Raw genomic sequence first — 14,416 nt, forward strand, 5'->3', positions numbered from 1 at the left:
TCGTAACTTCTCATCTCACCCATCAAATCAATTCAATTCAATTCACCCGTATTAGATTTTAGACGATTTAGAGGGCAACCCTCAATGCCAGCGATTGCACTTGGCTTTGGCCCTCGAGAACGTTTCGTGTACTTTAAGCGGGCTCGAAAACTCAAATTGCTGAAAATTGCTGAAAAACTGAGTGTTGAGACCCCCCACCCCCATTTCCTCCTAACCCTAATTGCCCCCTTGACCCCGCCCCTTGCAACAAGGAAAAACCGAATTATTACCAATTAAAAAGAGAAGAAAGATTAAATGAAAACGAAATTTCTCCAAAGTGCGAAGACTTGTTCGCAGTTGAAATGTGCAGTGTTTTCCGGTTTGTTTTGTTTTCGAAATGAAAAAAAGAGTTAATGGTGAGTGAAATGAATTTATTCATAACTTTTTTGTAATATATTTAAAAACACAAACAATTTAATAATGTTCACTAATTTATGCGCGCGCGCGAAAGTTTTTAAGAAACAAATGGGTTTTGGTTTAATTACTGGTACATCTAGGCCTAATTAGTCGTAATGCGAGAATTTTGACTACTTTAATTTTTTTAAAGAATATTTTAGTTAATTTAAGTTAATTTTTAAAACAAATTTGATACTTTTTAAATCTAACGTCAATACGGGGTATTTTTCTATTGGTTGGCGTCTGTACATGGCTATTTTTCTATTGGTTGGCGTCTATACAGGGCTATTTTGCTATTGGTTGGCGTCAATACGGGGTATTTTTTCTATTGGTTGGCGTCTATACTGGGCTAATTTTCTATTGGTTGGCGTCTATACTGGGCTAATTTTCTATTGGTTGGCGTCTATACTGGGCTAATTTTCTATTGGTTGGCGTCTATACTGGGCTATTTTTCTATTGGTTGGCGTCAATACGGGGTATCTTTTCTATTGGTTGGCGTCAATACGGGGTATTTTTTCTATTGGTTGGCGTCAATACGGGGTATTTTTTCTATTGGTTGGCGTCAAAACGGGGTATTTTTTCTATTGGTTGGCGTCAAAACGGGGTATTTTTCTATTGGTTGGCGTCTATACGGGGTATTTTTCTATTGGTTGGCGTCTATACGGGGTATTTTTCTATTGGTTGGCGTCTATACGGGGTATCTTTCTATTGGTTGACTTCCAGTACGGGGTATTTTTCTATTGGTTGACGTTTTAACTTCATTTTCAACATATCTTTAAGATGAAATTGTGTAGTTAAAATTCTCCATTTATTAAAGTAATTATAAACCGTACGTAATTACCCATAATTCCATGCCAGGGAATTTCTTTATATACTAATTTTATTTTAGTTAATTGTGAATAAGTTTTAATTCTTAATTAACACGTAAATAAAAATTAATGAAATAAAAACTATATATAAATAAATGATAAAAAAAACTGACTTAGTCTGTGATAGCATTGTTTGGGACTGAAAAAATGCTGTGGACTTTTAGTGCTAAGAAAAACCACCCCCATTAATTTAATTTAAATTAACTTAATTTTAATTAACATTAATTAAAACCACCTCCCATTTTAACTAATAACCCTTCCAAAATAAAATATTTGAAAATAAATACACAAAAAAATATGGTAAGCCTTTAATTTTAAGGGTTTACTCGCCATAATTGTTACAGGGTACAGAATTAAATTATAATTAATTAAAATTAATTAATTGAAACAAATTAGAGTGAAGTTAATTACACGAATTAAATCCAAAAAAAGGCTCACACGGTATTCTCATAAATAAATTTCAAGCACACAAAAAATATATATATCGTAAATTATTTAAAAATGTTAATTATAATAAATAATTAAAATGAGATTTAATTTTTAATTAAAATTAAAACTCTTAGCTAATTAATAGAAATGTAAAAGGAAAAATCAGGTAATTAACTCGTTTATATTTAAATTAAAACTATAAAAAAAAACCTATGCACGGCCAAAATCCCTTGGTAATTAAGATAAGTAATTATAACAAAGCACTTTTTTAATTAGTTAAAAGTAATTAAGCCTATATAATTTAATTTTTTAATATTTTTTATTTTGTAAAAAGTCGAAAAAAAAATTTATCTAAAAAAAATATAGTCCGATATTTAAATAGTAAAAAAAAAAATGGGACGTCGTATTAAAAAAAAAAAAAAAGCGTGATTTTTCAAAAATTTTCGATACTGAAAATTGTAATATATTGGGGACAAAATTTTCTAAAAAAAAATTATTCAGGAAAAAAAGTATAACAGTGCAATTTTCAATTTGTTGTGAAAATTTGTAGCGGTTAGCCCAATGGAAAATGAGATAACAGAAGAAAAAAAAATTAAATTTATACTTCATAGAGATAATGCCAATTTCCTCCCCCCCCCCCCACCAACGATAAAGTTTAATTAAAAAATTAATTAATTAATTAATTAAGGGCGCATTTAAACTAACCGAATTTTTGGGGACAAGCGCGCTAATGGAAATTAACCGAATTTAATAAATTTTAAGCTTTGATGACGTATTTATCATTTTTTAATTCCATAATATAATTAGTTTTAAATTGGAAATAATTTAAAACTAATTAAAATTAAGGTAAGTATTTAATTTAATTTAATTTAATTTAATTGATAAATAAAACAACAAAGCTTAAAATAAACATCAACCCGAATTGAATTTTTGAAAGCGAGGAATAAATAATAAATATGTTTAATACGTGCGAAAGATAAATAAACAAATAAATAAACAAACAATATACAGACACTCAGACAAAAAATAACAATAATAAATAACAATTACAACACTTTTCAACAACAACAACAACAACACGGCATTGTTGTTAAAATAACAAAGAACTAAACCATCGTAACTAGAATAACCACACACATACTGAAATAAATAAATAAACAAATAAACAAATAAACCGAAATGAATTATTGTGTTTGTGGTGAATTTAAAAACAGGTAAACAAACAAACATAATAATGATAATATTAATAATAAACAACCAACAAGCTTTAGCAAAGACAAAAATAATTAAAGAAAAAAAGGAATAAAATCGTTAATTACGAAATAAAAAATAAATAAAAAATGTCGTGCCTGTTGTGTAATTGGAGGCTGAAAAATATTTTTTTAATGCTACTGACAATTTCTATGTCCCATTTTTGTGTGAGAGAAAGATAAAAACAAAATTTCCCCCCAAAAAACTAAAAAAAAAAACAACCTTTTTGTCGAAAAACAAAATATACCAAATTAATGTCTAACCCCTCAATCGACCAAACTTATATTAAAGATATTCATGAGATAATGACTTGGTTTATTCATTTTAGTTTGCAGGTACTCCCGAGTATTGCGGGTTAAAGTTTTACAGGCGCTCATAGGAAATACATGGAGTGAATTACCCCTGGATGTCGGCTACCATTCGATTATTATGTTGGTTTGAAAGTAAGAATATAACGTATTTTATCGTCAAATAATGTTATATAATATTAGAAAAATTAACTGTAATTAAAGTGTTAGTGACATAATTTTCGTCACCCACAAACTTAAAATGCGAAAAAAATCCTTGAAAAATCTAGTTTATTATGATATGTTTACTTTTTTATTTGGTTTCGTAGCAATTTATTAAATTGCAATCAAAGTTTTGTGTTTGGAAAAGGCCTAGTTGAGATTTTCTTTCGTTTGATGACGTAGTAAGGAGAAATTTTCACTCTAGATGTCGCTCACGTGACGCGCCTGTTAGTGTAGCCGCGCAGCGTTAAGCCTAATTTATTCAGATTCGCGCGCAGACGATAGTTATATATTTTCTTTGCTCGCGCGCGCGCGCAGCATTAGTAGACTCGGGAGTCTCGGGCGCGCGCGTTGGCACGTGACGCCTATAAGTGTCTCAGCCTAAGTGTTAAGCCTAATTTATTCAGATTCGCGCGCGCGCCGCATTAGTAAACTCGGGAGTCTCGCGCTTGGCTTTTCCGCGAGATGCCGTGAATGACGTAGCAAGGTGAAAAACCCGCCAAAAATCTTCTCCGCAAATTTGCCTTTGTGCCCCAAATTTCAAGTTTTCAAAGTCTTTTTTCTGTGTTTTCCCTCATAATTAAATATTATTCAAGCATATTTTTGGAATCAGAAGAGTTTTAACTCTCAAAAAAGTAAGGTTTTCTTTAGATTTGAGATAATTTTTAAATCACGTCGCTATTCCTTTAATTTTTAATTTGCATGATGTTTCTAAAAACCGTATTTTCGTGGATTTCTCGCGATTGTGGTTCGTGAGAATGACTTATATGCAGCCCTTAGCGGCTCAGCCCCAGGGCCGGAAATAAGAAAAATTTCTTATAGGACATATGTCCAGTGACCCCCTGTTTGACTTGAAAATTTATAGGACATCGTCCACTGGAGTGTGCAAAAATAGTGTTGCATCTCCATAGTCAAGCTATCAAAACTTGGGAAAATTTATTGGTCAAACTGTCCAGTGACCCCCTTAGTTTTTGAAAAAATTATGGGACATTTTAAAATTTTATTGGACAATGTCCAGTGTCCTGTGCTTATTTCCGGCCCTGCTCAGCCCTGGTTCAAAAGCAATTGAATTGGGGCGATCAACTTCCATCACCAGCAAGTTTTCGCCTTCCAAAGCATGCTCTTCGGGAAGCAAAGGCTCAAATTGGTAAGGTTGAATTCCAAATTGCTTCTGTAGCAGAGGACGGGAAAAAAACCTAGTAAACTGTGTGGTGAGTTCCCCTAGTATATACTCCTATTTACAATCAACCAATGAATCATAGGGTGCGTTCAGTAACGCTCAACGGAGACCAAACGCGTTGAGCTCCGTTGATCAACATGATGTCATGTGACGTATTAGGCTACTGAACGGCTTTTTGCAAACTTTGCGTTGTATCGTCTGCTGCTAGCCGAAATAAGAGCAAACTCTGACCCGTAACTTAGCCAAGGCTTAAGCTTTAAAACCCAATAACGTTTTAAGCTTCATAGATATAATCGAAAAAATTTCATAAAATAATTAACAAACACTATTCATTCGCATTCAGTCGCTGCTACACCGATTTTATAAATAGTTCCGAAATTATCCATTAAATTAACTTCTCGAAATCGTTCAGGGAGATAAGTTTCCTCCATTGCTGCTACGTCACAAATGCGTTGCTCAACGAAGTAATCGGCTCTTACAGCCGATGACTTCGATGCCTCTTCGCTTGCAATCGTGACGTCAAACCGGAAGTTCTGAAAATCGTTCAGTGGCGAATGCGCATTCAACGGAGCTTCCGTTGAGCGTTACTGAACGCGCCCATAGTCCCCTTGCGACGTCACTACGGGGAAAACTAGTTGGCCGGTATTCCGCGGTTGGTTTGAATTTCAAAATATCTAACGTACTTTTCTTAATTTTAAACGTTTTAATTCGATTTTTTTTGGCACACATAATTTTAGGCACATTTTTTTTACCTAAAACTGCCCTCATCCATGTGCTAGTCGCAAAACATTGAAAGTATCCCTTTAATACTTTATTTTGGCCTATTTTCACCTACTTTGATTAGATTAGAATAAAAATTAATTGACCTGACTTTTTTATGAAACGTTTCTCCGAAAAATTGGATTCCCTTAAAAAACTGGAAAAGGAGAATGCTTCTTATGTTGAAAGGAATTTAAAATTAGAAGAAGTAAGATCCTTAATATTTTATTTTGGCCTATTTTCACCTACTTTGATTAGATTAGAATAAAAATTAATTGACCTGACTATTTTCGAAACGTTTAAAGAGGAATTAAGCAACTGCTACAAGTATTTTTTATAAGGCGCGAAACGAAGACCTACGCGCCATTCATTACGTCACGTGCAAAGGTCACGTGGGATAAAACGGGTGCCGCCCGAGATACCTCTCTCACTGTCACTGAATCAGGGTCCAGGATAGATAAAATAGTTCCCTTATTATTAGGTCATATTTGAATGATAAATCAGTAAAAATAGATTTAAAATTTATCATAAAAATCGAAAATTATTTCGTTTGTACGCAAAACTATGATGTAAATTAAATATCACGTGTAATTAGTTTTTTATATAAAATTATCTCGACCAATAGGAATAGAGTATACCTCGCCGCCGTCGGCTCTCGCGCGCTAGGCAAGCTTTGCTTTTGTCTACAGACTTCAAATTAAAGACATTTTTGGCGTGGCTTCGTCCGTAGCGGCTGTCAGTTCGTGGTGTAGTAGTTTCTTTTAATACGCCGGTGTTCAAGTGCGGCTGTCATTTGCGGCAAAACGACAGATATTCGTATAGGTTTTACCTGGTGTTGTGTTGTTTACCTTTTCGGCGCCAGTTACACCTGTCAGTTCAGACTAAACCAGTGCATCGTACCTTTTTACCTGAAATAAACCTGCGCAACTTTACTTAGCGTCATTGTGCGGTAAAATAAACCCCCAAACTACGGTTCATTATCCGTGAGTAAACCGTTTTTGTGTTTTTAAAAGGGTGTGCTTTGTCTCTAGACGCGTTTTTAGGGTTTCTTTTGTACGGCCAAGAAGCGATATCTAGTGTATTAGGGAGAAGATATAAATTCGTCACTTTTCTAGCTTTATCTCCAGTCCAAACGTAGGTCCTGAGTTAATCCCCGCCTCTAAATTACAACCAGCATCTCGCTGGCTCTTGAAAACTCGCGTCAGCGCGACGCGAATGACGAAAATTACGTATTTTCCGACTGAGGAGAGGATGCGAAATAGCCCGGCCTCCTTTTACGTCCCCCCCCTTGTATTTTGAAAGGGGGAATGGGACTATGGCGCGCGAATACTTTGGCATCTTATACCTTCTCCCTAGTAAACTAGATATCCCTTCTTGGTACGGCTTTTTGGCAAGATTGATTCATAGGTACGTAAGAACAATTTTAAAAATTAGGCTTAGCTCTTAGCCCTAGACATCGTGTTATGACCCCCCCCCCTTTGTCAAAGACCTTGGATAATATTGTAGGCCTGCAATAGGTAAAAATATAAAGTAGGAGGAGCTAATTGAAAAATATAACAAATCGTCACGCGTGAAGTTTCAAGTCTGGTGAAATGACTCCCGCGCTCAAATTCGTAAGATCTTTTAAAGAATGCGCGTGAGGAAATTTGTTTTCATGCAATAAGATATTGTGAAAATATTTTATATCCATGGCTTAGCAATAAAAAACCAGACTCACGTCACGTGCAAAATCGCGCGCAACTGTGATGACGATTTCTTATTTTTTAACAAGTTCAGCAAGACCAAATACTTTATATAATCACCTATTTTTTTACGGCTTCCCAAGAACTTGGTGGGTACATGTGTGCATAAGGTGAACATCCGTTTCGACCAAACAACCCACTATTTAGGCCTAGCGAACTATCTCATCAATTTTATAAGTTGCGTGTGTTGTTTTTTATGCCAAGACTCGCCGAAGATATACTTTGTAATTAAGGAATTCCATTGGGGTATGAATATGTTAGAATTTTTAAGTTAGGCTTAGAGAAATTGTCTATTTTTTTATGTTTTTAAATATTTGACTTCATGAAAAGGTTTCTCAATGCTCCTAGGAGCGTATCATATACGCTTGGTTTTATCTACAAGCGTGTGACACTGTCATTTCATATACTTAAGATTCTAAAGATTAAAAAAAAGCCGGGGGAAATACTTGTCAAACGGCTTAACTGTGTTGGGGCTATCGAAGGGTTTAAAAATTGTAACCGAGGGGCTACTCACTTCGGAATTGATAGTTAACACACATGGAGGATTCATACCATTTGCACCAGGAGGCAGGGCTACCTTAAGGACAAAAGCAGACGGGTTTCTGTCCTCCAGGTAGCTTGGCCTTATGAGCTTATTAAACCAATGTATCGCTTCTGATTGGAGTGTATAGCCCCTCTTTTTTTATAAAGTTAATTTTATAGGAAATCTTATACCTTTGAAAAATTTTGGGTTTTTGTTGGGTTTGTAGATACTGCAAAATGCTTAAATTTATAAAAGGGAAAGAATATCAGCCTAACGCTGAAAGGTTGAAGTTACAAAAGGAGTTGTTTCAATTTTCAAAGGTATTGTGGTATTTTGAGGGGATTTAAGTGATATGAAACTTTTTACTGAGAAATTTCAACAAACAGACCATAGCACAAGGCTTCCCACATCGCCCAAGTGCATTAGCATGGGACCCGAAATTAAAATTAACGGCTATTGGTACCCGTAATGGGCAAATTAGGGTTTATGGTAACCCAGGTGTGGAACTTAGTAATCAACACGAAAATGAAGCTGCCGTTACTCATATTCAGTTCTTGGAAAATCAAGTCCGTAGTCTGTGTTTTAGTCTTTTAGCAATTCGGAGACTAGTTTTGTAATTAAATTATTTTTAATTGGACTTTAGGGAAGGTTAATTACCCTTCTTGATGATAGTACTTTACATTTGTGGCAAATTGATGTTAAAAATGATCAATTCGTCTTAATTGAAGTTAAAGAGTTAGAATTAGAGAAGCAGTAAGTTAAATTTTGTGGCTAGAAGACAGTAGTTGAAGTTTAAACATTACCTTTTACAGTAAGTGATATCTAGTTTATTAGGGAGAAGGTATCAGATGCCTAAGTATTCGCGCGCCATAGTCCCTCCTTGCATTTTGAAAGGGGGGACGTAAAAGGAGGACGGACTATTTCGCCTCTCCTCAGTCGGAAAATACGTAATTTTCGTCATTCGTGAGTTTTCAAGGACCAATGAGATGCTGGTTGTAATTTAGAGGGGGATTAACTCCGGACCTACGTTTGGAATCCTGGAAATAAAGCTGGAAATGTGCCGAATTTATACCTTCTCCCTAATAAACTAGATATCAATTCTTGCCTTTAATCTATCTTTTTTTTTTTTTTGAATCATTCAAACTGTAGTGACATTTTTCTCTAAATTTTCACAAGAACGTAATGTTTGATCTATTGTTAGTACAGAAAATGATTGTGAACGCAATATATAAACTTCAAATTATTAGCTTCAGCTAAAATATTTTTAAGTATTTGGGCACTAATTAAAATATTTTAGGCTACAAAAAGTATCCGCGACTTGCGTACGGTCCAATAATGAGCAGCTATGGTTGGGAACCGAATCGGGCAACATTTACACTGTCGATGTATTGAACTTGAAGGTTCTTGAGGAAAAACTTATTTTCCAGGATGTAGTTATGCAAAGGTATCTTATCCTTAATGGACTCTAACCAATCGTCCAGGACTCTTCAATAAGACTTAAACAAACGAACTTTCTAGCGTTCCCGACGACTTTAATGTCAACCCTGGCGCGGTTGAAGCCATTTCCCAACACCCAGCCGATTCGGATAAGATTTTAATTGGTTATAATCGCGGTTTAATCGTCTTGTGGGATTGTGCTAAAATGGCTGTTGAAAGTACTTTTGTGGGCAATCAACAGCAGTTGGAGTCCATTTCGTGGAACAGGAATGGAAAATCTTTTATTAGTGCCCATAATGATGGCAGCTATATTACGTGGGATGTTTCCGATCCATCCAAACCAAAGGAAAAGCCTCAAAGGCCTTGTGGTCCATTTCCTTGCAAATCCATCACGAAATTGGTGTTGAATGCTGGGAAAGACGGGTACAGTTGTTAATTATTGATCTATAAGTATTTCGGGTTGGGTTTTAAAGGTTTTTTTAATGAAATTAGGGATGATTTCATCGTATTTACGGGTGGTATGCCTCGCGCCAGTTATGGCGACCGACATACTTTGTCCATAATCGCTGGTGAAAAACACAAAGTTCTCGATTTTACTTCCAAAGTTGTTGACTTTTTTACGATAGATGATGATGGTAATGACCAATAATCTCTTATTTACTCGCCTATTAGTTAAAACTAATGTCTTAAGTTAATTTTGCAGAATTAGGAAGCTCCAAAGCTTTAATAGCTTTAGCCGAAGAGGAGATAGTTGCAATTGATCTATTATCGGAAGAGTTTCCCCAATTCCGTTTCTCTTACCAATCCAGTCTTCATCCTTCCGCTATTACCTGTTCGCAACATTGTGGCGATGTACCCGAAGAGTTATGGAATAAAATTGTCGAAGCCAGAAAGAAACAGGATTTGCGGAAAGAAATGGATATGTTAACCGTGAATTTGGAGGGAATGGGATTAGAATTTCAACAAAAGAAACCTAACTTGAAACGAATTAAAAAAAGAAGATCCCTTAGCGTCGATTCAGGGTTAGCAACGGTAAGTGAAGTATTTTAATTAATTTTTTAAGGGGGCTTATTTAATTTAATTTGTACTGAATTATTAAATTTAAATTGGAGGAATGAAACACAAAATTTACGTGGAGAATTGATTTATCAAATACAGAAAGATAGACTTGATCCCGGGGTAGGTTTGGAGGACCGGGTAGATTAGCGTTTCAACAAAATCATTTGAGACTGAATTAAACTAGCTTCGACGTAACAAAAAGGGAGTAGGCAACCCTCAGGGTCGGGACGTACAATTCATTGCCGCCACTGCCCACTCTCAAAATCCCCTTAGCGAGATGGAAGTCAAATTATTACCCCCATGTTTCTCTCTCTTAGTTCCGTCGAAGAGGCTAATTGCATCTTGGACTAATAATAGGAACTTGGCTTTATTTAGTCCAAGCTTGCATCCAACTTCAACCTTTTATTTTTTCCGCCGAATTATAATTTCGTTTTGGTGGGATTTTACTTTATCTAACTAACCCAACCAACACTGGTTTCTGACTATTTAGACCACGGGGTGTTAAAAAATAATAGTGAAAACATTCTAAAGCCGCCGCAAGTTGGCCAAACGTTTTTTTTTTTTTTTTTTTGAAAATTGCATGTACTTAAGACCGCTGCGCGCCTAAACGCATTCTGCCCTCAATCTTGAAAAGTTACTGGGCGGTTAAGGCGAATTTTTAGGTTCATTTAATATTAATATAGATTAATGGAGTTAAGTTATTTTCATATTATTTTAGGTTAAAAGAAAATATCACCTTTCTAGTTTTCTACACATCATACCTTGAAGAACGGCCTTTATTTGAATTTGAAAGGGAAAATATTCCTAAAAAATTATTTTTACAAAATAATTAGCATTTAATTAGACTTAAAAACGAGGAGACTGTGTCGTCATTTTTAGAGGCGGGATTAGTTGAACCAATCCCTCGCGGGTTCAGTAATAGAGAGCTTTCAGTTGGACATAATTTCCGCTGCCATATTGGTAGGTTTAAAGCGGGAATGAAGCTGAGACCACCAACAATATGGCTACCAGAACAGCGCCGGTAAGACTTGGGAGGGTGTGACGACGGTACTACTATCCCATCTGAAAGTTCTCTATGAATGGTAATTAATTTTTTGCCGACATATTTTTATATTTTTAGAAAAAGGCCGTTCTTTTAAGGGATAATCTTATGTTGCCTGAATTTTTCATTTAATTTAGAGTTTAAAGTATATAGGGTTATTATGGAAATCGGGTATTTCTTCTAATCTCCAAGCATTCCTCCGGCCAATGTGCTTGAAAGGAATTCTATTCGGGTAGAAATTTAGAGAAATGCTCGAGTCGCGAAAGCTTTAAATGATATATTTATAATATTTGTCTTTTTTTCGACTTGCATCCTTCCAAGTGTTAATTTTACTTTCCCATTAATTTCAGGAAAAAAAAGAACTCTCTCTTGAAGAGAAATGTAAGTAAAACTCGCTTGCTTGTTACACGATTCATTTAAAAGTCAAAACCAATTTTTTTATTTCGAAAAACAGACCCGCTCCTCCAAAAGCCATTTGAATATGGTAAGAACGTAAAATAATCTAACCTAACTTCTTAACGTTAACTAAACGCTTCTACATCGTTATATAAAGGCTTTCGCCGAGAAATTGTGGATAGAAATGTAATTGGCAAAAATTTAGCCGATTTATACTATTGGTCGCCCAAGAAGAACGGTCAAGAGTCTAAAAGGCTGGTGAGTTCTTGCGTTAAACTGTAGTTTAAAGGCCGAGTTCCAGCGAAAAGGATTCTAGCTAACTGAGCATCGAAACGAACAATGGAGCGACCTCTCAGATTTTGCCAGGGAAAGTTATGAGGGTTCTAGCTGAATAAAAGCCATGCTGGGCGGCCTCTAGAGAACTGAAGAAAAACAATTGAAAGCGGTTTAAATTTTTCCTAGCAAATATTTGAATTCCTCTGAAGGAAACTCTCTTATGTTTATCTTCAATTTCGCTAGAACCGCACGGCTTTCAGTTAGCTAGAACCTCTCAAATTTAGCCACAGCAGGAAATCGAAACTCTGCACGGTCGCTCCCTTGTTAGTCTCGATGCTTGCTTCTCAGTTCAGAATCCTTTCCGCCGGAACTAGTCTCTTAAAGGCAGAGTTCCAGCAAAATAATAGAATGTTGGAGGGATGCAAAAATTCGAAACGACCAAAAAAATATTGCTCTTCTCCAGTTCTCTAGAATTTTGTTCGAAAATGGACACGGTCTGCCATTGTTACTCTCGACTAGGAGGATGGAGGTGTTTTCACCTCTATCCTCCTACGCTGTTCAATTTGCTCGCGTTTTGGAACTCGGCCTTGAATAGTCATTTAACCTCGTCAATAAAAGAGGGATTAAGTTTTGGTTTTTATTATAGCGCTCCATGCGCCAAGTTGGAGAGTTTCGTAAGTTAATATTTAAGGCTGGGATTTAATCGAAATGTCTAATAATTGAGCTTTATTTTGCAGTCGAAGAAAGTCCAAAGGATGATATGGATTTAAAAAATTTTGCATATGATAAGAAATTTAAAATCTCGAATAGTCCGTTGGAAACAACGCGTAAAGCCATAAAGCGGTAGGTGCTAATTGGTGCGAACTTAAGTAGCTGGTACCATTGGAAAGAGAATAATTTGACCTATGACACCCTGAAAACATTTGTCGAATTATAGAAAGAATATTCCTGAATTTTGTAAATTCTTCTAATATTCTTTTTACTTTCGTTATAAGGATGTTGAAGTAATTTTTAAGTTAGATTACCTTTACATTAATTCCGTTTGCTCTTATATTAAACCCAGCGAATGCCACGCACACATTTTGTATTCGGGGAGATGGGGTCGCTATAAAATGTTCAGATTCAAATAACCCGACTTATGTCTATGACTTCCCCTAAAGTGTCACCTTATTAAAGCTTTACATAGGCTTGTTTCGTATATTTTGCGTTAATTTTAATTTGTATTTTTCAGGACTGCAAAGAAGTAAGGAAAAGGGCCGTTTTTAGTCGATTAATTTAAAAAACAAACTGCATTTTATTAAGTAACGATGTCCTGTGTTTAATTTCAAATTCAATTTCAAAACTTCTTATACGAATTCAAATTGTCGAATAAAATATACTATTTTATTCTCTTGTTTTTATACTAATTAAGATTGTGCAAAATTTAATTTACTTTTATTTTTCTGTTCCAAAAATTAATTTTAATTACCATTTAGAGAGATTTGGATGGTGATATTAGGAATAGTTTTCATGGGTCTGCGATTTTCATTAAAATTGGTGCCGAGTTTCGTCATCAGTTTAAGAGACTCAATGTTAATATAATAAACTATTTTTATTGGTAAATTAAGGAGTTTTACAAGCCACTGAAAGAGTATAATTATACTATTTGCGCGGCTTGGTTTGGTCCGAAAAAAAAAAGGTTTTTTGTATTAATGTCTGGTTAAATCAAGACGGTCAAACGCACTCATTTTCTGTAAATTTCTATAGAGCTAGAGGATTTTCGAATGATATAACAACTTACGGATTAGTTTCTACACTTTTCGCGACTTCACAATCGATAGGGTAAGAGATTTAAAGGGAATATTACCCATTTTTAAGTAATTAAAATCAATTAATTGAATTTCATGTTTTTAGCCCATTTTGGGTCCAATTGCGGACGGTTACTTGCTAGATATATGCGGATTTCGATGGTCTTTACTGGCAATTATGTTTCTAGAGACATTATTGGTAGACAAATTCACGCAAAATCTAATATCAATATATGGCTAATTATTATTACCCTCTAATCACTTTAGTTCAGTCAAAGGAACAACCAGCCGCGTACACCGATTACACTGAGTGACCGGCCCCTCGGATGCTGGTTAAGTCTATGGTTAAATATTACTTTTAAGCCCCATGACTCGAATGCAAAATACGGCTAATAAGGAACTCCCATACTTTGATGATCCAAATATATTTGATCCGCATATACAACATTTTAAACACCAGTATAAAAACCTTAGAGTTTCTAATACAACGATTTGGATTAGAATGATATCAAAAACAAAAAGGATGACCGTTTCTTCATTTTTTGTTTGCATGTACTCCCGAGTGTTGCGGGTTGAAGTTTTACAGGCGCCCATAGGAAATATATGGAGTGAATTTCCCCTGGATGTCGGCTACCATTCGATTATTACGTTCATTTGAAAGTAAGAATATTACGTATTTTATCGACAAATAATGTTATATAATATTAGAAAAATTAACCGTA

The 14,416-nt window shown here is 35.1% G+C and overlaps 2 protein-coding genes across 6 annotated transcripts in view; both read left to right on the top strand.

The window, feature by feature from the left end:
• LOC149653854 (plexin-B-like) overlaps positions 1-3,293 on the top strand; it is a 145,252-nt gene extending 141,959 nt beyond the window's left edge. For all 5 annotated transcript variants that reach the window (XM_089846788.1, XM_089846789.1, XM_089846791.1 and 2 more), the window contains one exon: positions 56-3,293. In XM_089846788.1, coding sequence (XP_089702914.1) covers positions 56-163 — 108 coding nt within the window. In that variant the 3' untranslated portion in view covers positions 164-3,293. The remainder of the gene's footprint in view (positions 1-55) is intronic.
• Positions 3,294-5,870: 2,577 nt separating this feature from the next.
• On the top strand, positions 5,871-13,293 carry LOC149653856 (lethal(2) giant larvae protein homolog 1-like). Its single transcript, XM_089846799.1, has 14 exons — positions 5,871-6,415; positions 7,924-8,017; positions 8,084-8,263; positions 8,341-8,450; positions 8,995-9,141; positions 9,216-9,557; positions 9,627-9,769; positions 9,838-10,166; positions 11,586-11,616; positions 11,690-11,719; positions 11,789-11,889; positions 12,554-12,581; positions 12,645-12,750; positions 13,139-13,293. Exons 2-14 carry the CDS (start codon positions 7,934-7,936, stop codon positions 13,152-13,154), a joined length of 1,647 nt encoding a protein of 548 aa, XP_089702925.1. The 5' UTR covers positions 5,871-6,415; positions 7,924-7,933; the 3' UTR covers positions 13,155-13,293.
• Positions 13,294-14,416: the final 1,123 nt, after the last annotated feature.

The sequence above is a fragment of the Phalangium opilio genome, unplaced genomic scaffold (assembly GCF_054372755.1).
Source record: "Phalangium opilio isolate 3A_F unplaced genomic scaffold, DU_Popi_V2 ptg000081l_1, whole genome shotgun sequence".
Classification (NCBI taxonomy): domain Eukaryota; kingdom Metazoa; phylum Arthropoda; class Arachnida; order Opiliones; family Phalangiidae; genus Phalangium; species Phalangium opilio.